This window comes from Thamnophis elegans, chromosome 4, assembly GCF_009769535.1.
Source record: "Thamnophis elegans isolate rThaEle1 chromosome 4, rThaEle1.pri, whole genome shotgun sequence".
Lineage (NCBI taxonomy): Eukaryota > Metazoa > Chordata > Lepidosauria > Squamata > Colubridae > Thamnophis > Thamnophis elegans.
The window spans coordinates 56,325,701-56,352,585 of record NC_045544.1 but is presented as its reverse complement, the minus strand read 5'-3'; the positions used below and the strand labels follow the sequence as shown (position 1 = coordinate 56,352,585).

General features: G+C 39.7%; 1 protein-coding gene across 1 annotated transcript in view; it reads right to left on the bottom strand.

Moving 5' to 3' along the window:
* The window catches only part of TIAM2 (TIAM Rac1 associated GEF 2), a 175,462-nt gene that overhangs the window by 69,046 nt on the left and 79,531 nt on the right, over nucleotides 1–26,885 (bottom strand). Inside the window, exons 4-9 of the mRNA XM_032215642.1 lie at nucleotides 22,441–22,876; nucleotides 18,561–18,733; nucleotides 16,415–16,639; nucleotides 4,284–4,469; nucleotides 2,956–3,102; nucleotides 400–471 (exon numbers count right to left, since the gene is read on the bottom strand). Of these exons, the coding sequence (XP_032071533.1) occupies nucleotides 400–471; nucleotides 2,956–3,102; nucleotides 4,284–4,469; nucleotides 16,415–16,639; nucleotides 18,561–18,733; nucleotides 22,441–22,876 (1,239 nt within the window). The remainder of the gene's footprint in view (nucleotides 1–399; nucleotides 472–2,955; nucleotides 3,103–4,283; nucleotides 4,470–16,414; nucleotides 16,640–18,560; nucleotides 18,734–22,440; nucleotides 22,877–26,885) is intronic.

The following is a 26,885-nucleotide window of genomic DNA, read 5'->3' as shown; positions in this document are numbered from 1 at the left end:
GTGAATATTCCTATTCCAGCATAGGCATATCATTTCTGTAAAGGAAAAACAAAAGAGCATAGAATAACAGAGTTAGAAGGGTCCTTGGAGATCTTGCACCCCAACCCCCTGCTCAGGGAGGAAGCCCTATACCAGTTCAGACAAACTATCCATAATATTTCAGGAATGTTAATGGAGCCAATTAATGTGACAATACTGTGAATGGCAGGAAATGCAATAATTTATTTAACAACCCACTACAGAAGCTTGTATAGAAAAGATGAAGTATTTTCCCTCTGATTACGACTCAAATCAAGTAAGAACAAGTCCTTACTGCTTTTTTGTCATATATTTATAACATCTGCAAACACATTAAGCAGGTGGAAGTTAAATTAAATGTGTTGGATTTTATTATATTACCTCAGCAGAATTACTGTAATTATGAGGTAGCTGTGTTCCAGGAATTCCATGTCCTCCAGTTGAGTCAAAAATCTAATTAAAGAAAACATACGTTAACATAATGCAAACATTTCATAGCATTGCTGTTTCACTTGCATACAAGATCTCTCTCTCTCTCTCTCTCTCTCTCTCTCTCTCTCTCTCTCGCACACGCACACGCACACGCACACGCACACGCACATACATATATACCCCTGGATGAGATGCCTGGGAATATATGGATCTTTCCTGAATCTTTTCCCTTGCATGGGTAAAAAGGTGATTTTAAAAATATAGGTAGTCTTCATTTAGCAACCACAATCACTAAGTGAAATTGTGACTGTTTTTGCAATCTTACTTAAGCTTTCTTTTGCTGTATAGGTATGTGAAGGTTGTAAGTGCCGGCATAAGTGACACCTTTTCATCATCATAATTGCCAATGGTCACTGTCCAAGGAAATCATTAAGCAAGGCCTATCTCTACATTATGAAGGCAAAGACTTAAATGTATGGCGTATTTCTGTTTCATTAAAAATAAAGATGTTAAAGATAATGTGAATAACAGTACTCCAAATGGTCTTAAAACAATGCAAAAATATCTATTTCTGTGAAATGAGAAAATAAAGTTTGTTTTTCTGTTTTAATCTAGTAAATGACAACCAAGGATTAGCACATTTTTGATTGTCATTAAAGTACTAATTCAGTAACTGAAAACTTTTTGTTGTCATACAGTTACAAGATTCTGAAAGACATAAGCTTAATTGATTACGCTAACGTCCAAACAAGTTATTCTTCAATATTTAAGTTCAACATTTTTACTGTGGAGTCTTTAATGCTCTCTGAGCTTGGTTGTTTGCTAGCAAATATTTTATTCCCTGATTTTGTTCCCCATTTATACACAACAGCTTCCCCTAATATGTTAGTGAGGATTTGTTTTTTCCTTGATAGACCAGAATTTTTTACTTTCATAAACTGATGAAGGCAGTTTGAAGATCCATTTGTTTGTTTCCTTGGCTCACGAGTCTTTTCCAGCACCAAAGTTCAAAAGTGTCATTATTCTTCCTATCCTGTTCTTGAAAGTCCACTTCAAGAAGATGTAGCTTCATTTTCAAGAGAATTCAATGCTGGCTGTTTTTTTATTGCATGACTAACACTTAGTGGCACACATGTAAGATTTCCAAGCTGTAACCACATTTAGAAATAGCTATGCTCAAAATTCTGTATTCACTTCATCATTCTGCCTTCTCTGATTTTGGGAATTTGAAAGGGGGGAAGTCTGTTGTTTGTACTAACCAAGGTTTGCCACAATTCTGGTAAATACTGAGGGCTAAATTCATATGAAATATATTTCTACTGAATTATTATTCCACAAAAAAATGTCATCTACCGATAGACTGCTGCAGTTACTTTTCTCATAGTCTTCAAAAACCATTTTTTGATAAGGAATATGTGAGAGGCAACCAAAAAAACGATAAAACTGTTATTTCTTGATAAACTTCTGACAGCTCTTTAGTATCTTGCTAAACATCTTAAGATATGGAACTGGTCTTATGGCTTCTAACTGATGCATGTACTTGTGACTGTTTAAATGAACATCATGCAAAACGGCCATGTCTCAGTATCTTTGGCTTCTCTTATCCTCTTCAATTATGCAACATGTCCACTATCTTGGACTAGTATATTATTTAGTAACATATTGATATTATAAAATGTTTCTATCTTTAATGAGAATGGACTAATCAATTTTGATGAGTTTGATTCACCAAGAAGTTTACAGTTATGGTATTTTTCCCCAGTTGTATTTTGGCATGGCATGATACATGCCACTACACTTGTTTATATTTGCAACATTTCCCCTTTATTCTTTTTAAATTGTCTATGAAATCATCTAGCCACCCAAAATATATGTTTGATATCACAAATATCCTTAATGGGGAAACTGGCACTCACTGGTGCTAATAAATGTTGTATCCTTCACACTATACTATGTACTACACTGTAATATGTAGCACACTGTACTACACACACTATGCTTTGGTTTGATAAAGTTTACACTTATTCACACAAAAAGATCAATACATTAACCATGGTTTATTTTAAACCTCAGATTTAAAATTGACCCTGCCTCTTCCTCTGACAGCAGTTTCCCTCAGTAATATCACCTACAACTATCTGACTGATCAGTGGAATGAGTTGCCCCAGGGACTGGCAAATTTTTCTATTTACTCCCAGCAACCCAATGCAAATTCTACAAAATAAAAGGAAAGAAACTCCAAGAACAGATCTAGCAAGTCATTGCTAGTTTTCCTCATCTGCAATATTGATTCTGGCTTGGTCAAAATATCATAGTGATAAAAACATTGGCTTTAATATGTGAAAATAAATCTATTGATTTTCTGCATGGTTCTATTTGCGAAGATTTAGTACACCATAAAATGTAAGTTATGTAGCCTTGATGCCATTGGCAAAGCATCAACAGGCATTGGAACGATTGCCAAAACTTCTAAATGTTCATTGATACGAACCAAGTGAGAACTACCTGGGTTATAGAAGGCCTCTTCTCCTTTGCCTTTCTTGCAAGGGTATCCAGTCCCTTCAGGGAGGAGAACAAACCCTTTTTGCTCCACAGTCTCTGTGACAGAGACCACGTTCTCTTTCTGAGAGCTGCCTCATCCCTGGAACAGATCTAATTTGGGGGAATAGGGGAAAAGAAACAGAATGGAAAGTCAGAGGCAAGCATTGAACTGTAGAGTTCTTCATATCTCTTCTCAGAAAACAAGACAGTAATCAAGATCAGTCATATGAAGTAGAAGACAAAAGATACGATTCAAAATGACTTATCTTCACTGTTGTGATGACTTCTACAACACTTCCCTTTACTGGAACAGATAAGGAGAAGGGGGAATGCAAGTTCTTCGGAGATGGCAATTCTGCTATCTTTTAGCATAAATACGGCAATTGAAGTTCCCAGAAGCCCTTCTCTCAGCATGGGAGAGAATTTAATCAGTATGATAGTTACATATCTCTGTCCCAGGCCAGCCAATTGAAGTTCTCTGTTTTATCCTAGTCTGGTGTGGGTGAGATGATTGCATAACCAAAAAACAGGCTCCGATTCAACCCTGAAAAGACACAGCTCTCACCTGCCCACCCCTCAATCCCAGATTCTAGTTCTATAGATTTTCCACCCATAGCTGTATGTGTTGAGAGAGAGAGAGAGAGAGACAGACAGACAGACAGACAGACAGAAGACAGACAGACAGACATCTTATAATCACTCATGGTCTAGGCACCTCTCAGAGATATTTCTGCAAGGCACTCTAAATGGGATTGATTTCAAACCCAACCCAGAACCAAACTTGGTATACAGATGACTTACTCTCTGGAAACAAATACTGTATGGGTAAGACACCCTTAACACCGCTCAGGGTGTGTGTTCTGTTATGATACAGCCTGTTGTGCCTTCAAATGGCTTCTACTGTACTGCTGTAAAATGGCTTCTACTGTACAGCGCAGTAGAGTTGCCATGGTAATGGCTTCCCAGTACTCCACAAGGGAGCTCCCTCTGGTAAGGGGGAAAATCCAACATTAGAAATTACATTTCCCCCCCTATAAATAAATACCCAGACGATGCCGGGTTATCAGCTAGTATTATAATATTTTATGAGTTGCATTGGTTCCCAGATAAAACTCACTTATATAGCCCTATATGTCACAAGACCATATTTTACTTGCAGGATTGCCTTTCCATGGCAAGTTCTGATCACCCACTAGATCATACAGGTTTGCATGGGCCTCAGGCCCTTTTCTGAAGTAATGCCATCAAAAGGAAGTGAAAAGATATTATCTATTACTCTCCTTCCAGCTTACCAGGGCATGAAATGATGAGACTGAGAACAGGCCAAGTCTTCCAAGGGCCATTTTCGAAGGACGACTGGCAGCAGCCAGAAGACTCTTTGGATTTGGAAGTTCTCCGCCTTGCAAACTGGCTAAGTAACAGCGCATTTTGAAAAGGTCCATGTTAAATTTTTCCAGATTCTGCTCCCACTGCTGAATCTGTTTAGGAACACAAATACTTCTATATTAGAAGACAAATTGTGGGAAGGAGATGACCGTGCAACTCTGGTCCCAAGTTATTTACATCTGGAACAACATAAAAGTTGATTAGTTTATCATTTTCAAAACACATGCAGTCAAACTGTGTTCCAAATACCCATGAAAATCAATACTGCGCCAAAAGAAAACTGGAATGGCAAGAGGAAAATGTATAGAAATGTGCTTCCGGGGGGAGGGGCTTGCCATCGCCGGTAGCTCAACGGAGCTGCCCTCAGAGTTCTGGTTCGTATATCTATTCAAGATCTATAGATATCTCTTTTTTCAGGCAAGAAAGAAGCAGGGAGGGACTCAGTCGTTAGAATCCTCTTTGTAGTTCACAGCTCTTTTTTTTTTTGGGCTGTGAACGGAGAAGAAGGTTCAACAAAAGCTGAGTCATTCACTCCGGCCAGATCTTCTCAGCTGTCTTTTTTCAGCTCAAGGCAAGTTACCCCCCCCTCAGGACAAATTTTTGAAACTAAGTTATTTAAAATCAATCCGAGCAGTGACCATTCCTGAGAACCCTTTTTGTTTATTATTATTATTCAAAATACCAGCTTCAATTTTATAAAAAACTCCTTTGTTTAATTGTTTTTTAAAATGGCGATTTTATAGCTTCCGCATTTGTTATACGATATATTTCCACCTTCCTGGCACAGAATCAAGGGAATAACTTCTCACAAATTAATTAGCCCTGTTTCCTTGAAGACTTCTTTTTATCAATTGCCAAAAGTTTATTGAAAGTACCTTAAAGCAACGTGAGCAGAGACTCTGTTTGTTTCCTTTTTATAATGGATCCGAAATCAAAGCAGCCCAGACGTTTTTTTAACAACATATCCCAAGTAATTGCTACAAAGCCGCAGCTCTTGCCTTCTACGCCCTCTACTGGAGATTTGTTAATGAAAGAATTTCTTTTTGAAACTCTTAAAGAATTTAGAGAGGAAATGAAGCAACTTATTTCAGACTTATGTGACAAGCTTGATGCCAAGATTGCTCAAACAAAGGAGGATATGATAGGAGTCATAACTGTAATGACAGATTATATTGCTGGAATGGAAGATAAGCTGGAACTCTTGAAGGAAGCTAATTCTAACCTGACATCTAAAATTGAAGTGTTGCAACAGGAAGTTGAAAATGCAGAAAAACAACTTGTTATGACAAATTATAAAAAGATGGCGCTTGCAATAAGAGTTAGGGGATTGCGTGAAAATGAACAGGAGAATTTGAAACAGACTTTTTCTGAGGCTTTCAGTCGTTTGGTGGGAAGTCCGGGACTCAACTTTGATTGGCAGATCCAAAAAATTTACCGCCATAATTCGTGGGCGGCAAAACAGAGACAGCTTCCGAGAGATATAATTATATATTTTGCTACAAGAGAATCCAGAAATGCGATATTACAAGAGTTTTATAATAACAGGCTGCGAATTGATGGATAGGACTTGATCGTTTTCAAAGAAATACCACCTCAAATGTTAAGAGCCAGGAGAGACTATGCTTTTCTAACTAAAGAACTCAGAAATTGTCAGATACAGTACAGATGGGATGTGCCATTTGGTATTATAGTTACATTTGATGACCAAAAATATCGTCTCAACTCTGTTTGGGAAGCCCGAGATTTTTATTATAAGATCCTAAAGGCGGGACATCCTGAATCACCTGGACTTGGAGAAAGACAAGGAGAAGTAGAAGAGAAACAACAAAACACACAACTACAAGGCAGGAGGTATCGCTTTCCCCCTCCGGAAGGGCAGAAGAGCAGAGAACAAGGACTTAGTCGTGCTTCCAAAACATTTGCTGAATTCTTAACTTGAACAATAATCTGTGACTTCTGTCTTGCATAAAATGGTATAGTTGTATATCGATGAAGAGATATTAAGGCTGAAAGAACTAATGCTGATTTCCTCGGAAAATATATTGTATGGGACTTAAAAAAGACTTGATGAATAACACTGAACTTTTATATAAATTGCTCATGATTTATTTTCTAGGGTGAGGAGGGCGGAGATCGTGGTGTTCCTGGATCGTGGTTCAGGTTGAATGGAGTTGGGAAGTGTGGTGTAGATGGGAGGGTAGTGAAGGTTGAATTAGAGCTTATTTTGAGCCAGAAAGTAAGTTGATTTTTGTATAAACTGTTATTTGAATATAATGTTTGGAAGGATATACCCAGAGAGTTTGCAGGAAGGCGGAGCAAATATGAGAGGAGTACGGATGAAAATAAAATATATATATGGACACGGGTAGAGGCAGGACGAGAAGAGTTGGAAAAGGAAACCGAGAGAAGAATTTGAGATGTATTTAAATTGCTTCATAGAGAAGGAGGTATAAAAGGGACAAATTAAAGGTTTGGAAATAGACAGATATTTAGATAAAGAGATAAGGCCCCTAGCTAGAGTAGAATTTTATTTGATTAACTTATTTGGTTTCAATATAGTTTGAAATCCTGCAAGCAATTAATTAATTGAGATCAGGAATGATGTACATTGTTTAAGTTCTAATAATGATGGGAAGCTGAGCTCAAGGTAGAGAGTTTATTGATTTTTCCCTTTTTTTGTTTTTTTTTTATTCCTTTCTTTTTTCCTTTCTCTTTTATCTTTTAATTTTTAACCTATTTGGTTCTAATATACTCTAGACTGTGTTTGATAAAAAGCTATGCCGGGTATGGGATCTGGGAAGTCGGAAGGGGGGTAGGGAGGGGGGTTTACAGGGGGGAGGGGGGAAACATAGTTTCAATTTCCAAATCAATAAGAACGCACTTGTATACTGTTGCTCCTTTTTCTTTTTTTTTCTTTTCCTTTTCTTTTCTTTTTTTTTCTTTTCTTTCAATTTTAGTATAAAATACAAATTGAATAGATTAATGAATAGTAGAAATACACCGAAGTGAGGAGTAGAGGGAAAGAAGAGGGAGGAGTAGAGAGGGAGTGAGAGGGGAATGTAAGGAGGGTGAGATGGAGGGAAGGGGAGAAAGGAATGTTTGAGGGGGAGGGGAAGTAGAAGAGGGGAATGTTGGAGGGGAGAAATGAAAGTTGGAGGGGGAGAAGAAAGGGTGTATGGAGGGTTGAAGTGTTATGTTGGTTTTCTATGGTGGAATATAAGATGAGTTGTGTTTACTGTTTTCTTAATTGCACAGTATATAAGTGATTGTATAAAATGAAAATGAAAACGAAATAAAACAGTCTTCAAAAAAAAAATGTATAGAAATGTATCAGCCCTACAGCTCCTCCAGTTTGTTTCATTTAAAGGGTGTATTCAAGGCAATTATAAAAAATACTTTTGGGAGGGGGTATGTGGAGGAGGTAGAAATGCCTCTATTACCTTTTTGGTAATAGAGCCAGTTATTTTTAATATTTACTATTCCAAGGCCACCTTAACCAGTTAGTCCTTTAAAAACTCAGAAAACGCAGAAAAAACTCAGAAAGGTAAAAATACATACAAATTAAAAAAAATGTAACAAAGTAAAAGAAAGAATAATGAAAAGAAAATATATTAAACAAATTACATATATAAATAAATAATTTCTCCCTTCATCATGACAGATACAAACAATTTCAGCAACTTATCATCATCTCTAATAGAGGTAGTTCTTGACTTAAAACCACAATTGGGACTGTGATTGCTATTGCGGTTGTAAAGCAAGACATCATACAATGCTTCATTGTGGGGTGGCAAGCAACCCAGGAACCATGCCTGCGGTTGTTTGCCATACCCCAGGAAGCCTCACCCACTCAGTCTGCCCAAACAAACATTTGTTTGCCCAGTTGCTTTCTCTCCCGTTCCTTGCACCAATTTTTGGTGCCCAGCTGCCATGACCTAAGCAGAAGGGCCTTGCTGCTATCTCCTTTTCAGACCAGTGGCCACTAGGCTAACCTCATCTCAAAACCATTAACATCAAGCCACAACAACTTCTAGCAAGCATTTGTTCAACAAGCTGCCTGCTTTCCCAGTTCCCCGTCCCAGTTCCCCTCTCATTTTGCGCCCAGCCACCATGGCAGAAGGAGAAGCACCTTGTTGCCTTTGCCATCTCCTTTGTGAACCCAGCTTCTCCAGTGAAATTTTCCTATGTGTGGCTCCCTGAGCCTTTGGAAGGCCGTGCTGCCTTTGTAAACTTTCCCTGACTTCCCAAAGGCTTTCTGAAGATAGTGCAGCCTTTAGACAGCCATGCTCTCTTCGGAAAGAAAGCACAGCTTTATAAAGAAAATAGAGTTTTCTGAAGACTGCACTTTCTTCAGAAGCCTTCGTAAAGCTGCACTGTCTTCTGAAAACTGGGCGGTTTTAAGTATCTCTAGACTTCAGCATGAAACCAATGGTACAAGAAGCATTTATCAGATTCCTTTAAAATTGCCCTCTGTTTAGATTTTTCCCCTTATTTAAAACTGAATTCCTTTTTGAAATGATCATCATTTGAGGATCATTCAGGATTTTGATCATAATATTGCAAATCTACGCATTCACTAACATTCAAATCATAAAAGTTTGCAGCACAAGCATTCCGTATAACCTCACAATTATATATACAACTAAGTCCAAGAGAGAAAATAATAGGTTCTAGAATGTTGCAAATACTGCTTATCCAAGCCAATGAACATTTATAGGAAATATATCTGATAACAAGCAGAATTGGGATTTTTAAAGAACCTATAAAGTGTCTTCAACTGGAAAATTCTCTTGTGTAACTGCTTTGAAAAAACATTTTTTTCTTCCGTGAATTTCACATTAAAGAGAGAGACACGTGAGGTAAAGGAATCACAGGCAGTATTCAGTGCCCACAAGACCACCATACCATTAACATTTAACATTTATTATGGGTGAATTGAGGAATATTATGTTAACCCATACCTATATGAAAAAAGGCAATAAAAATTCTGACTTATTGCTCGAGTCCTCTCCATCATATCCCATACAGCCTTCAGCTTCTCCACCACAACTGAAGTTACTTACTCTGCTATGGATACTGATTGAGAAATAAGACTTGCTGTGTTCAGTGAGGTTTACTCCCTAGTGTGCAAATTTTCAGACTGCAGTCCCAGACCTTATTGCAATATTTTCTTACATGCAAACCTAATGTGAAATAATAAGTGTGTATATTCTAGATCACCAAAATTAGAAAAACACCAGGAATGTTCTTGCCAATGTGCTAGCAGCTCCTTTACAGCTTCTTTGACTAATGGACATGAAAGCAGCAGCAGAAGGCAAGTAAGGGAAGGTTGGAAGGCCTCATAAGATTCCATAAATGAGGTAAATTGGAGGGCAGCCAATTTGCTGCAGTGGTTAAATATACTAGGCTGGAAAACCACAAGACTGAATTCTAATCCTGTGTCAGGCACAATCCAGTTGGGCAACCTTTGGCCAGTTATTCTCTCTCTCTCAGCCCTAGACAAGGGCAAACCATTAGAACATAGAACTAAAGAGAAATTTCCTGAGAGAACAATTAATCAGTGGAACAACTTGCCTTCAGAAGTTGTGAATGCTCCAACAATGGAAGTTTTTAAGAAGATGTTGGATAACCATTTGTCTGAAGTGTTGTAGGGTTTCCTGCCTAAGCAGGGGGTTGGACTAGAAGATCTCCAAGGTCCCTTCCAACTCTGTTATTCTATTTCTGAGAATGCTGCCAAGAAAACTGTAATGATGCGACAAAGCAATCTCAGAGTCAAGGCTGATTTTAAGATCCATGGGCACAACCACAGCAGGGGCGGGTTTCAACCGGTTCGCGGCGGTCCCCGCGAACCGGTTGGTCAGCGAACCCGGAAGTAAGTAACTTCCGGGAACGGCGAAGGGCCCACCCGCCCGCCCGCACTCCGTACCCGGTTTTGACGAGTTCTGCGCTTCCACGAATGCGCAGGACGCATACAGCGCCTGCGTGATCCTCCAGGAGCAGCTGGAGCATCGCACAGACGCTAGTACACATGTGGGCACTGCGCGCATGCACGAGGACGCCGCCGGCCCCGTTCCAACCGAACTGGTTGGAACGGGGCGAGAAACCCACCCCTGAACCATAGGAACATGCACGAGAAGATCCTTATATAAAAGCATCTGGATTCAGGCAATTTAAGCAAAACTTCCTTCTGGAAGTCAAGAAAAATCTGCCCCAATGACTTGAGACTCAGAGAGCAGTTCAGTTCCTCATCACATTTGACAAATGTGCAATGAAATTAAAAACCTTTTATGTGCTTAACCAAGTGTCATTATAAATATAAAAAAAGACAGTTATTATGTTCTTAACTTGAAAGTAATGCTATGCCTTTCGTTTAAGCATCGTAGGTCAAAGGCAATCTTATGGCACAATATCATTATATATGGCAAAAAGTAAGCCCTTCGATTCACAGTCAGAAACAGCGCTCCAGAACAAAGAGACTACAGTTATAAACTATGATGATATGTGTCTCAACTAATACATATACATATACATATACATATACATATACATATACATATACATATACATATACATATACATATACATATACATATACAGAGGTTGTGGCTCAACCTCTGTATGATCATTGCCCTCGTTCTCTCCTGAACTTTGCTGATTTACACTTCTTCCCTTGGTGGACTGGGAGAGTTCCCTCTATAGTTTGTCATCAACATTGTGGAACTTTTGTTTGCTTCCCTTGCTGGTCATCTGGTCATTCCACAGCTGTGTTTTTAAACACCATGTTTTGCCTAATTACAGTCCGAGGGCTTCTGGACGTGCTATCTCAGCCCCAGCTGCGTTGACTATTACTAACTGCAACCGCCCTGGGCATATTATTACCATCTTGAATGGCATTTACTTAATTTCATCTACCATAGTGCCTTGGCCTCTTGGACAAACGAGGATGCCCATTGTGCATAGGAAGACCTTTTTGCCCCCCACAACCACCTTAGACTCTTGGGACCTTTTCAGCCTTACCGGAGGAGTGCGCACTTAGGAATGCGGTGTGAATGGTATGCCTGACTGATGACTGTACCCACTTTTTAAATTCATTATTGTTGTATTTTTTGTGTTTTAACTGACCTTAGGGGGGAATGCATGGATGAGTGTTCGTGTTTGTGTGGGAGGATGACTGATTCGATGGACCTGTCGGAAAACGCGGGGGCTATCGGGGTGGGTAGAGGGACCACGGACACGGGAGTGGGCCGGAGCATTACGGTCTTAACAGGGAGGGGCAGATATGGCGGGGACTTTAGGGCGGGCCATTACCGGGGAAGGAGGGCTCGCTATGTCACAGAGATCCCTCCTTCTGGCCCTATGAGTCCCACTCCAAGGCCAGATGGCGCGAGTAATCAGGACCCTGGTCTCAGGCTGCTGTTGCTAAATGCCAGGTCTGTAGTTCATAAGGCACCCCTCATTCGGGACTTAATTTTAGACGAGAGGTGGCATGTATTACTGAAACCTGGCTGGGCCCGGAGGGAGGAGTCCCCCTCGTAGAGATGTGCCCAGAGGGTTTTCAGGTGCTTCATCAGCCGCGACCCCAGGGAAGGGGTGGGGGTGTGGCCATTGTTATCCGAGAGTCTCTAGTACCTCGTAGGATCCCTGCTCCGGAGCTTGTCGGGTGTCCCTGCTGGTGAAGTTGGACCTCAGGGGTCAAGTGGGCCTGCTGTTAACGTACCTGCCTCCCAACAGCGTTGCAGCAGCCCTCCCCTCGCTCCTCGAGTCGGTAGCCGAGCTGGCAATTGAGTTTCCCAGGCTTATGGTTCTGGGGGATTTCAACTTGCCTTCGCTCGGTGAACACTCTGATGGAGCGCAGGAGTTCATGGCTTCCATGACAGCCATGGGCTTGACCCAAGTAATTCGGGGCCCAACTCACTCGGCGGGTCACATGCTCGACCTCGTATTTCTCTCGGAGCAGTGGAGTTGTGATCTTGGTCTGAGGGGTAGTGAGATCTTACCCCTGTCATGGTCGGACCACTACCTACTGAGGCTTGACTTTCGGAGACCAAACCCCCACTGTAGGGAGGAGGAACCGATTAGGTGGTTCCACCCCAGGCGCCTTATGGACCCTTTGGGCTTTCAGACGGAGCTTGGAGTTATTCCTGATACCCTCGTCCGCAGTCCGGCGGAGACTCTAGTTGCTGCCTGGAACTCAGCAGCGACAGAGGCTCTTAACCGGATTGCGCCTTTACGGCCGATCCAAGGCAGTGGATCCAGGAGGGCCCCTTGGTTTACTGAGGAACTCCGGGAGATGAAGCGCCGAAAGAGACGCCTAGAGCAACGATGGAGATCCAGTAAGTCCGAGTCAGACCGAGCACTTTTAACATCCAGCATCAGAGCTAACATCCGGGCAATTAGGACGACAAAGAGAACATATATTGCCTCTCTGATTGCTTCCGCTGAGTCGCGCCCAGCCGCCTTGTTCAGGATAACCCGTTCCCTCCTAAATAGGAGGGATACGAGCAATCCTTTGCAAGGCAGAGCTGAGGACTACGTCCAATTCCTCGCGGATAAAGTTGCTCGGCTTCGGGCGGACCTGGACTCCAATTCCGCAGAACCAGCTGAGGCACCAGGGGAGAATCTGGTAGGACATCACTGGATTGATTTTCAAGCTGTTACCCCATGGGAGCTGTAAGTGCCTCCACATGTGTACTGGACCCGTGCCCCTCCTGGCTGGTTGCTAACAGCAGGGAGGTGACACGGGGCTGGATCCAGGCGGTCGTTGCCGCCTCCCTTCGGGGGGGGATCTTTCCCCCCGCACTAAATGCGGCAGTGGTGAGACCCCTCCTGAAGAAGCCATCTTTGGATCCAGCCGTCCTAAACAACTATCGTCCAGTCTCCAACCTCCCCTTCGTGGGGAAGGTTGTTGAGAAGGTGGTAGCCTTTCAGCTCCAGCGGTCCTTGGAGGAAACCGATTATCTAGATCCCTTCCAGTCGGGATTTAGGCCTGGCTACAGCACGGAAACCGCTTTGGTCACATTGACCGATGATCTCTGGAGAGCCAGGGATGGAGGTCATACCTCCGTCCTAGTGCTCCTTGACCTCTCTGTGGCTTTCGATACCATCGACCATGGTATCCTTCTGCGACGACTGCGGGAGGTGGGGGTGGGAGGCACTGTCCTACGGTGGTTCTCCTCTTACCTCTCGGACAGGTCGCAGTCGGTGTTGGTCGGAGGGCAGAGATCGACCGCTAGGCCCCTAACGTGTGGGGTACCGCAGGGTTCGGTCCTGTCTCCCCTCCTATTTAATATCTACATGAAACCGCTGGGTGAGATCATTCGACGGCACGGGATAAAATACCACCAATATGCGGACGATACGCAGCTGTATCTGTCCGCCCCGTGCCAACTCAATGAAGCGATTGACGTGATGTGCCAGGGCCTCGAGGCTGTTAGGGACTGGATGGGGGTTAACAAGCTTGTACTCAATCCAGATAAGACCGAGTGGCTGCTGTGCTTCCCTCCTACTAATTGGCCAAGTGTTCCATCTCTCAGGCTGGGGGGTCAAACAGTACGCCCCTCAGACAGGGTCCGCAACTTGGGAGTCCTCCTGAACCCACAGCTGACTTTTGAACACCACTTGTCAGCTGTGACCAGGGGGGCATTTGCCCAGGTTCGCCTGGTGCACCAGTTGCGTCCCTACCTGAACCGGGAGGCTCTCACAACAGTCACTCGCGCCCTTGTGACCTCCAGACTGGACTACTGCAACGTGCTCTACATGGGGCAGCCCTTGAAGAGTATTCGGCGACTTCAGCTTGTCCAGAATGCAGCCGCGCGAGTGATTGTGGGTGCACCTCGGTTCACCCACGTAACACCTATCCTCCGCGAGCTGCACTGGCTGCCTATTGGTCCCCGGATACGCTTCAAGGCGCTAGTCGTCACTTATAAAGCCCTTCATGGTATTGGACCTGGGTACTTGAGAGACCGCCTTCTGCCAATTACCTCCACTAGACCAATTAGATCCCACAGACTAGGCCTCCTCCGAATCCCATCCGCCGGCCAGTGTCGACTGGCGACTACCCGGAGGAGAGCCTTCTCTGTGGCTGATCCGACCCTTTGGAACGAACTCCCCGTGGAGATTCGTACCCTCACCACCCTCCAGGCCTTCCGCATAGCCCTTAAAACCTGGCTGTTCCGACAGGCCTGGGGCTAAAGATTCGTTGCCCCTAGTTCGAATGGTATGACTGTTGTGCTTTTTAATTATGTATTGTTTTGTGTTGTTACTAAACTGTCTGTATCCCCCCTTCCCTTTTTGAGCTGTGAGCCGCCCTGAGTCCCCTTAGGGAAAAGGGCGGCATACAAATGAAAATAAACTCAAACTCAAACATATACATATACATATACATACATACATACATACATACATACATACACACACACACACACACACACACACACACATATATAGATATATATATATATATATAATATATATAGATATATAATGAGAGTATAAAAGAATGACCTTATCATGTTTTTCTAGCTGAGCCATACATACTATAACAGAGTGAATGTGAGAATATGCATATATATTTAAATCTAAGGACTGAAATGGTATCTTTTACTTCTTCCTTAATAGCATATTAAAGTATTTTAAATTTAAAAAAATAAACATTTTAGCCTCAAGGATTTCAAAATAAATCCTCAATGACAGCTCTCACCTGCTGTTGAATTTAATGCATAATTAAACTTGTAGAATGCCTGCCAACTTAAACAGTTTAAAAGAAACTTAATCAAACAGATAGAAGATAACACTATTAAGAGCTGTGATCTGACATCAAAGATGAGATTAAGCTTCTTAATACCTGTTGCTGGGGAACACAAGTAAAACAACCTGGTTGTGAGGCATCCTTAATAATATTGGCAAAACAGGCAGTTGGTTTAGGTAACAATTCTTTTTATGTTTACTGTACAATATGTGTGGCATTTCTATTTAATTTAAGCGTAAGGTGATTTGCTGTCTTCTCTATTAAACTCCCAATAGTTTTAGGGTTCTCTGAAACTGTCTTCAATAGGCTGGGAATCAGAGATACTATTTTACAGCAATACATATCCATGCAGCCATGAGGTGACCACGCTCACCGCCTCCTGCACCACAAAAATAAGGCCAAGCACTTATTTCAGGGGTCAAAAGAAAATAAGACCCTGTCTTATTTTCGGGAAAACACGGTAGCTGCAGCCTTTCCTGAACCAAGATGGTTTAGGAAGTAGAACTCATGTCTTGATCGATTCATGTTTGGATTACCACAATTTCCTTGACATGAGGCTGGCCTTATAGAGAACTGGGATGCTACAAAGATGCAAAATGCAACTGGATGCCTGCTGACTGCTGCAAGACGATACGGTAGAAACACAAATATTGCAGGAACTGTATTGGTTTACCGCTCAGGCTCCAGCCTTAACTCAATTGCTAGTTATTTCGTATAAAGTGCTTTAGTAAGTTCAAGAATATCTGTTCCAGGTAAAATATGTACCTAATAGGTACAGGCCAAGAGAACATGCTGGTGACCCTCCACAAAGTTAGAGTAGCCCCGAAACAGCACTTCCCAATCTTTGCTTGGAAACTTGCCCTGAGATTAAAATGCTCCCTTCCCAACTACAATTTAGGAAAGCTATGAAGACAGAACTTTTTCAGAAAGACTTTGGAGCAGAGGGTATAATATGTCTGGTGGCAATAGTTCAGATAGCAGCAGGATTGTTTTGTGTTGATTCTTCCAAATTACACAAGAGAATGTGAATATTTTCGTGTATCTCTTTCAGAGTTGTACAGAAATAACTACTTCCACATGTGCAAGTAGTGAGTGCCAAGAACAGTTACCCATGATAGCTTCCTTAAACACATGCTCAGTCAATTCTACCGCAACAGTGATTTCCTCATCTGCAACACATTGTCTTCAAAACGCTTGCTTTCTAGCCTAAAAATATTAACAAACGGCATACTTAAAGAAGAGACATTTTGCAATGATAAATGTGCAGAAGGTTAATCAACTTCACAGTACCTGGTTTTCTATGGCTTTCCTGTTTTTAGGATCGCTAACAATCAAGAGTTGGAGTTCAGCCATCTTTTTCATCTTGCTATCCATGTCAATCTTCTGGTTAAGGGCTTTAGTCTGACTTTTCAGCAATCTGACTGTATCTTCCTTCCCAAGTTTTTTTGCCAAGAGAGAAGCAGAAGCAGAATGTATTGCGGTAACCCAGTTTTCAAGGTCAGTCTGGCTGGTAGCCTAAAAAGAGTGTTTTTTAAAAAAATCAAACATTATAAACAGAATGCTAAAATACAACTTACCAAGTTTCGCAACCAATGGACAACAGAGATCAATTCCACGATGACAGCACACAATTTCCCCCTTCAAACGAATGAAAGGCTTTTTCTATACTAATACTGCCTTGAAAAATTGGCAGTTGTCATTGTTAACAATTATTAGGCTTTATCTAAAAAGAAAAAACTTTGTATAAAAGATTAAATTCATCACAGGATGCTTGACTGCGAGGATGGCAATTAAATAACCTATCTTTAGCTTAATTTCAAAAAATACAATTGAATGGAAATTGTACTGAACATTATTGCAAATAAAGAAGCAGGAAGACAAGTTCAGTGACTGTCCAATAGCAGTTTATGCCATCTCCTAAATTTCTCTGTAATGTATTAACAGCCTAAAACGTACGAAAGTGCAAGAGCTACATAAAGTTGATTATACAGAAAAATGCAGTCATTACAACATTTAGAAACATTGTGATCCAGTCACCCTGTTTTCTTGCCGGTCATTATGCCTGCTTTATACTAACTTAGTTAACTTCCTATTGATATTAACTGATTTCTGAGGTAGCCTTTATTTGGCACTTCTATCTCAGCAGCCCATCTGTGGAACAAAGAAAACTGAACTATCAATATTAGAAGACATGTTGTCTTGCCAATTACAAGAAACGCAGATTGAGTCCAACACAACCATGATACTTTAAGTGGCACTCTTATTTCCAGGCAATGCATTTTTGACTGGTAATACATAAAATTAAATGAAAATACTAGACCAATATAGTAAAAAAAAATACTATAATACTATAATAATTTTCCTATAGAGAGTGTAAAAAAATATTTTCTACTACATTCAGAATTAAGATTGTAACTATCGTATTTCTTTCCACCACCTTTTATGCCAATTACAAATCCTGCCATTGCAGAGTCTCAATTTTCTGAAAGTATCATTATGTTATAGCTCAAAATACACTCATCAAAGCAGGATGTAAAGAGGTACAGCTTTAAAAGGATTTCTGTAACATCTAATGTATGTCTAATATCTATATTCTAACTTACCTCCATAGTGAATCTCAAAAATAAATTTATTTTTAGAGATAAATCGTGTCTAGAATTTAATTGAGCTGGATAGAGGTAATTATCAATTAATACAATGGGCTTCTTTGATGTTGTTGAGTTTCAAAAACAAGCTATCAAATGCACAGGGGTACTATGAACCTAATCTGTATATGTAACAAACATGAATAGAACCATAATTTCAAAAATACATCTTTCTTCTTTTTTACACCCATTGAAGGTCTACCTTTCCTATATAATGCATATATATTCTCCAAAAGAAATCAACCAAAAGTAAGTTGCTCTTTATATACATAATTATGCACACTTAATGAATTTGGTTCAAATTCATAGCATTAGATCATATAAGAATTCTTTAATGATAGCTTTATCAATCAACGTCTTTCTCTTAATTCTTATGTAACCAACTCCCAGAATTTCCCAGCCTGCTCAGCAATTTGTTATAATGATTAGAGCAAAAAATCCACAAATTTAATAGCTGCTTAGGTTGGAAAAGAATGGACCAGAAATTTGAATGGAAGTTCATTATCCAGGCCTGTTTGGTGTTAAATATCAATTTTCTCTGGCTTGTTCTTGTTAGAGCTTTATCTTTTGATCCTAGCCTTTGATTTTAATTTTTGATTGCATAATTTTGAATGATTATACAATAAATATCTTATTACAAATTACTGACTGTAACTCATCAGGAGTCAACCAATTGGTAGTGGACAAAATCTGATGGACAGATAGATAGACAGATAAATAGTGCAAAAATTCAGCGTTGTGGACCTTAATACTTTGATAATGAACAAAGATATTATATAGTAGAAGAATACCTGGAATAAGTAGACATCTCCGAAAGAGTTGCTGAGGCAGAAGACATTCTCTTTCTTTGGGTGTTCTGGGCAAGATTGCACTATACAGTCTTCTCCAAACAGAGCATATTTGGCTGAATTATTTTGCTCCATGGAATTCTTCCCATAAGTCTCATAAAACAGTAGAGTGCATCCTTCATAAAATAAAATAAAAAGTGCCGAATTATACCAACATCCTCTGAAATACAGATTTAATTTTGTATCAATTAATACAAAAATTAATGTAGAATAACTCTCCAATAAGAAGAGAAACATGGAAGCAATCAGTTTGGTTTATTTTTTGCCTTTTGATGTGAGTTCAGGCCGCTGAATAGCTATTTTTTGTTTAAGGAGAATTACCAGAAATGAGACACAATGAACTTCTTGAGGCTGATTCCCCAAGGTCAGGTTATAATATACTGACTTACAATCAGAACATGCCTGAAATGTAGCCCCTTGCTCAGATGAAATAATTAAGCACCATCGATGTAAAAACAACAACACCCTTCCATATTAAAGGAATAATCTTGGCAGTGCTTTAAGCCTACAGAAGCCTCAGAACACCAATAAATTTACTTTGACAGCTGACCACATGGTTGCAATCTTTCTAAGCACTGATAAATTAAATACAGGTCAAGAAAACACAAGAGGAACACTACAGCATACACTTTTTAAGAACAGCATGAAGCTTGTGTACTATGTACCCCACATATACAATAAATCAATCATTTTTACGTCATCAATTCACTGGTACTTGGTCGCAAGGGCTTGACACTGCACATAGACACAGGCACATACACACAAACATGTAAAAAGTAAAAAAGCTAATCTTATTATAGTTTACAGAAGCATGGAAGTTATATGATTTTAAGAAACAGAAGAAATGGATACTGAATATAATAATGTCACAGTACTTCAGATTCAGAAAATCAGACTGATTAAATATTTTATGCATCAAAATGTGAAGTTCTTGTAAGAGTTCCTTTTTAAGTATAAAGATAAAGATCCACACATGTGTGCTTGTAGTTTCCGACTTTAGGGGGTGGTGCTCATCTCCGTTTCTAACCTGAAGAGTCAGCGCTGTCCGAAAACTTTCTGTAGTCATATGGCCGGTATGATTTAAAGCACGGAGCGCTGTTACCTTCCCACCAAGGTAGTTCCTATTTTTCTACTTGCATTTTTTACGTGCTTTCGAAATGCTACATTGGCAGAAACTGGCACAAGTAACGGGAGCTCACTCCATTATGCGGCACTGGGGATTCAAACCACTGAACTGCTGACCTTCTGATCGACAAGGTCAGCATCTTAGCCATTGAGCCACCATGTCCCTTTTTAAGTATACTGTACAATAATTTATCCCTAAAATTATAATTTTAGTTTGCAATTGATAAAATAACCTTCAGTAATATTTGCAACTAAATGAAATAAACGTGAATGTTATACAAGCTTATTTATATCAAATGCCAGATCAAATGGCACTTAAACACTTTGTAAAGTAGTGAAATAATTTTTATATAAGTAATGTTTTTTTTTCAAATTCTGTAAAATTTTTGATTTGTTAATTTGGGGAAAAAACCCTACTTTTAACACTTCCAGAAATTTCATAGCTCCATCTATGTGGCTGACATAATTTAGTTAGTAGTAGGAACTATCAAAAGCCTTGTACAAGAATTGGCAGTATCAGTGAACCTGTGATCTTAATAAAAATTTCAGGTGCAAATATTTCATATTGAGGCTCATCAAGCTATAAAATAAGACATATTTCTCCTGTGTAGAAATATGCTGAAATTTCCTGAAAACAAATCTGATCTATTCTTGTACTATAAAATTCAATAAAGAGTCAGAAAAATCCAGTATTATTTCTTCCATAGCTACCAATTGTCAATAGGCCTGGCTGACTATTAAGCCTCTACATCTCATACTTAAGAGATGCATGTTTATATATATATAAACATGAACATGAACATGAAACATATGTATGTATGTATGTATGTATGTATGTATGTATGTATGTTTCAACATAAGCAAATCTTGCCCAAACATATTCCTTTTCCAATTTATCCCAGCCTTGAAGCAGATGCTGCAACAGGATATACTAAATATAGACAAAGCATCTTTTTAAATGCTACATAATCATTGCCAGCTTATTCATTACACATATGAACTAAAAATGAGGGTTTTAAGTCAGAATGGATAACTTTGAAGGCAACCAGCCAACTTAACTTTAAACAAGGTTCGCTTTTATTATCTGAAGGCCCTTACTATATGGAAGCAAATAGCAATAGTACTTAGACTTATAAGCGCTTCACAGTGCTTTACAGCCACCTCTAACAAAGTCAGCATATTGCCCCAAACAATCTGGGTCCTCATTTTACCGACCCCAGAAGGATGGAAACTGAGTCAACCTCGAACCAAAAAGATTCAAACTGCCCAACTGCTGGTAGCTGGCAGTCAGCCGAAGTAGTCTGCAGTACTGCATTCTAACCACTGCACCATCACGGTTCATTATTCCCAAACTGCATATGGCTGCATTCTTCTTGGGAAACACTGGAGTCATGTCAGCCACCTAGTTCTACATCCATCATTGTCTTATACCCCCTTCATGCCATTTATGGACACAAAAGGCAATTACACTGCAATGTGTTTTGATTAGTCATGACTTGTATAGTGCTCTAATTTTTCAGTATTTTTCACTAATATTATATTTACTGGAAAATAAGTCTATTTTCTTCCTTCCTATTGAACTGATAAGATTTTAGATACTTCTAAATATTGGATATAAAGAGGAGGGGACATAATTGGCCTTTTTTTTTTCAGTAGAAACTTCCAAACAGAGTGGAACCATTCACAAGTGGCTTTTACAACAGGAGGTGGAGAACTCAGATCTGACTGTACCTCTCAACTCCTTAGAAACATTTTCATGGCACATAAGGAATATCTTCACCACTACACTCCTGACAGTGCTTAGGGCTCATGAATCAATCAGTACTCCCTCTAAGTGACCAATGATGGAGGCATAAAAATTGGCATCCAGTTCATGAATGATCGATTTGGTCTCATCCTTTCCTCTGCCTCACTGCCTTTGTTTTTGTAGCAAGGGAAAAAAAGACATTCCAATTAAAAAGTATAGCAAAACTGTGGCAAGACCCCATAGCTCCTTGACATTTACAAGGGTGACAAGTGGGGACAACTCAGGATGAAAAACTCTGTCTTGCAGTTTTAGAATGAATACCGCAGAACTGGCTTTTTCCCCCCTTGCTTCACAACTGAGCAGGTAATCGATCAGCTCAGCTACAAAAGAGATCAATTGTGAAGAGACAGAAACTTGTCCTTATGTGGAAAACCCCTTTAATGTGGTTGGAAATAATTCAGCCACTTTTGCTATCACAAGAGTATTTGTACTTCAATAAATTGAATGAATAAGCCTGTTAATGTTATCAACGGATATTTGTAACAGAGGCTGAAATGTATTAGAAACGAATTGCAAAACAGTAAATATCACAAGCTGTACAAATACACAAGTGTATTTGTCCGAGCATATTATTTTTTTAAAAAAGCAAAGAAAAAACAAAAAAAAATATTAACACATATATTAGTAATGATAATAATAGCGTAACAAAATAATTTAACTAGATTTCTCTTTATATTAGCTTATTTATAATTCTGTTAATTATATTAGCATATATTAGGCTGCAGAGATGGACAGATTGACATTAAAAATAAAGGACAAAGATGACACAGAATATTACTTAACATGGAATAGATTTTACAAGTGGTTACAGATAAGAGCTAGAAATTAGATGAAGAAAGATTATTATTATGTATGAATTAAATATAAAGATGGTTTATAATTGTGGCTGACCTTTTAATGTTACCCAATACTGTTTCCATTTCTTCCGGGTTATTAGCTCAAGTTTCTTCTCTTTCTGTAGGGTCACAAGGGGCCTGAAGAAAAGCCACCCAGCTTTACGGATGACTCCTTGTTCCTTCTCATACAGCAGGTCCAGGTGCTCCAAGGAGCTGAGTGACTCACTGCTCGAGTCCTCGGTTTCCATAGAAGAGTCTGTGTTCTCAACGTTGGTTCTGCTCAGATCAAGCTCTCGCATGAAATTTTCATAAATATTTTGCCTTAGGATGTCACTGCTTATTGCATTAGCTGATTCACTTCTTTGGGGCAAAATCTGGCCAGAGCTCGGGGACCATAGAGAACCAGAGAAATGGGAAGAAGCAAAAAGGTCTGTAGAAAGGCTTTCATATCCAGTATCAAAATACTCGTTCGAATCTTTGCATCTTGACTCCTGGAAAAGTGGAAAAGTGGCACAATTAACTGGCACACAGTGATCAAGTAGCAATGCTTCACTTCACGTGTGTGTGTATATGTATCTGCTGCTAATAAGTTCATTCATAAAACTTTACTGCAATTTGTTGGAATTATAGTGCATTATGCAGATTAAGCAGTGCAGTAAAGTTAACACATTAGAAGGATGTGATTATACCAGGAATATCAGAGTTCACCAATTCAAATAGTTTATAGATGATCTCTTAATACAGTCATTGACATTATGAGATCTGCTGTCAAAAGCAGAATGAAAAATCATCCTAAGGATTAGATGTTTATTTACTTCTCTTTGCACTGAAAAAATAACCAGAATTTATTTTGGATTATTTTAAATTAGGGTATTGCTAATGTTATCACAATTCTTTGATCAACTTAAGAACATATTTACAGCCAATATTATTGTATCTATATGGTTTCCAAATCATCTAGAATCATACGGGTGGAAGGGATCTCTAAGGTTTTCTAGTCCAACCTCCCATTCAAGGCAGGAGCCTTATACTAACCCAGCTGTCTAGTCTATTCTTGAAAACATCTGGTAATAGGAGTATCGACAACCCCAGCTCTGTCAAAAAATTTCCCCTAGAGAATAAGTCAGTCAGTTCTTCTTTGTGACAGCCCCTCATGAAGAAAACTTATCATGTTTCCCCCAATCCTTCTCTTTGATAGGCATACTTAGTTTCCTCAATCATCTGCCATGCAATTTAACCTCCTGACCTTTTATCATCTTTTTTGCTCTTCTCTGCACACTTTCCAGGATCTTAACCTTTTTTTTTTGTACCATAGTGATCAAAACTGGACGCAGTATTCTAATTGTGATCTCACCAGTGCAGAGGTACTATTTCTAATCAATATTATTCCACTCATAACTTACTCTTTCTGTGGAGTACACAAGAGCACATTTACATGATTTCAAGGGGATCTCTCTGTCAGCAACTAAATAAAGTCACATTCATTTAGTTTCAATGGTAACATAAAATACACTTTTCCATGCCAGTTTTACTTATGATTATTAGGTCTATAGCCTGGGGTAACCCAAGTTTCAAGGCCATAGATAGCTGACTCTTGCTTGATCATAATTATCACAAATCAGTGAGATAGTATCTTGCCATTTTGATATAGGAAATATATGAAAACAAATGCAGCCGTATTGCCAGGGGAAGGGGCGACTATCAGAACTTTGTATAGCTCCAAGGTAGGTCCATCCTAGTTTCCAAAAGTTACTAATTAACCAGTCATAAGTTGAGAACTACCTGTAAGCCTTACTTAAAACATCACTATTAAGCTTTTATTAAGATTTTTCCTATTGGAACGTATCTATGCAATATGCAATAATGATCTGGAATTTATTCTCCTAGTCTTGTATTTGATGCCACCTTGCTTTCTCTTTCCTAAAGTTTCTGGAGAGTTTTGATACACATGAAGGAGAAGCAAACATGCACAATACTTCCTGAAATCCTATGTAATACTGCCTTGAACCCTCTTGAGTTTAGTTCTATGGCTGCATACATCTCGCAAGGCATCCATTTCAATACCAAAATGAACACCCATAAATAAGCACAACTCCTTCCAAGTCTATTGCCCTTCCTTCTTTCCTTGCAGCACCTTCCTTCACAAACTCTTCTGTTTTTTAAGATTAGCTATGAGGGAGACCAAAGCACTCATAAGGGAAAGCAATAAGCAGGGATTGGTTTATGCAATTCTTCCATTACAACAGAGGTATCCAATGTTTTCTAGCCACAGAAACTTTGAAGAGCATGCCAGTCAAACGAGCCAGGAAAAAGAAGTGAGCAAGCCAACATGAAATGTATATTTAAATTCAATTTTAATTAAGCAAGTTATATACAGTTAATATGGTTCCTACCTATGCATTTTATATTTTTTTTAACTTTAAACATCCAAATCTTGAAGGGCCAGGAATGAATAACCCAGGAAATGCTGGGTTCATTTTGCCTGGCATACAAAGGCAATCAAACATGCAAGATGACACATCCCTTTAATTGCTTTATTCTGTACAGAATAAAAATAAATTGCTTTATTCTTCAATTCTGCACCCCATTCCTCCTATTCCATCAGCTCCATTATATCAATTGCGACATTCAGAAGGCTGATATAATAAGGATAACAGGAATAGGACTGACACAAATGTGGTTGGGCAATATGCTTTCTTTAGCTATCTGAAACTCTTGCACCAAGTCTTAAAGCTAAGCTATCTATAAAATATAGGCTGCCCATTGGTTTTTTAATGGCCAACAATTCATAGCTACTATGGTATTTGCTTGCTAAGGGCTACACCTCACTTGCCAGAATGAAATTCTTGAACTGTCGTTTGGAAAGGAACCTAATGTTGTCATACTAGAAGACTGTGCATTAGTTTTAATATTTATAAACATTTTTACCCAGAATTTCTAAGCCATGCTTCTCTAGCAAATACTATTAGAACATTGAGTTTGCTGCTTTAAACAAGTGCAATTTTCCATGAGAGCAAAATTATATGTTATCCATTTATGCTAACAGTGATTGCCCATTTTTTTTTTACATATATATAAGGCTAGAGCATTAACCATTTGGAATTGAATACTTTACATGTGATTTTAATTTTAAACTGGCAAACTTCATTTCCTGGATCTTGTGTCAAGTTTATACAGAATTCCTTTCAGGGTTGCAGTTTAAAAGCAAACAATAATATAACACAATTATTATTCTTAACTCCCATTGTGAAAATTTCCCTGAACAGATAGCTCTGAATTGAGCTGTCAGGAGAGCTGGAACAGAGTGTGCCTGTCTGACATAGTTATAGAAAAGTTTAAAATAACATATCTTTATTGACAAAATATTTAGTAAGTGAAAATTACTTAATCTACTAAGCATATAAACATTTAACATTCTATAGCCGTGATGGCAAACCTAAGGCATATGTGCCACAGATGGCACACAGAGCCATATCTGAGGGCACGTGAGGCGTTGCCCTATGTCAGCTCCAGCACGCATTTTCAGCCTTCCAGACAGCGAGGGAGACCGTTTTCGTCCTCCCCAGGCTTCAGGAATGCCTCTGGAGCCTATGGAGGGTGAAAAACAGGCCCAACGGAAGTTCCAGTAGACCTGCTGGGCCTGGTTTTTACCATCCACAGGCTCCGGAGGCTTTCCTGAAGCCTGGGGTGGGTGAAAAATGGCCCAATGGGCCTGCCAGAAGTCCAGAGGCTTCAGTGAGGCCTGCATGAATGCATGGGGGAGGGCACAGGGGGTGCTCGCATGCACCGGGGGGAGGGTATTGCATTATTGGTGCCCTTTTGGCACCCGAGCAGAAAAACATTCGCCATCACTGTTCTCTAGCTACATCAGAAAAGTCATTTACCATATATAAAAAGCAGAAGATGAAAAATCATTTTTTTTAAATATTTGCTTAGTGTACATTCATGCACAAACACTCATTTTCAGGGGCAAGAAATCTCCCACAATCTGGTGGCTTTGGACCTACAACTTCCTACAACCTTCCCACAAGCAAAGAGTCAGTTTGGTCTAGTGGTTGAGGCATCAGGCTAGAAAGCAGGAGATCATTAGTTCAAATCCTGCCTTAGCCATGAGAGCCAGATCTTGCCACTGAGTTATTTATAAAAAAATAATAAAGGTGGAATACAATTGAATTTATTTATTTATTTAATTAATTAGTTTGTATGCCGCCCACTCTCAAAGAGACTCAGGGCGGCTTACAAGTAAAAAGGGAAAGGGAAGGACATACAAAAACAAGACAACATTAAAAGATCCACAACATTCACCAATTAGGATGGGGCTGGACAAAATCAACAGCCCCAGGCCTGCCGGAAGGTGCAGCTCACGGAGGATAGGTATAACGTGGGTGTACCTAGGTACACCCACTATCACTCGCGCGGCTGCGTTCTGGACTAACTGGAGTCTTCGAACACTCTTCAAGGACAGCCCCATGTAGAGCGCGTTACAGTAATCCAATCTTG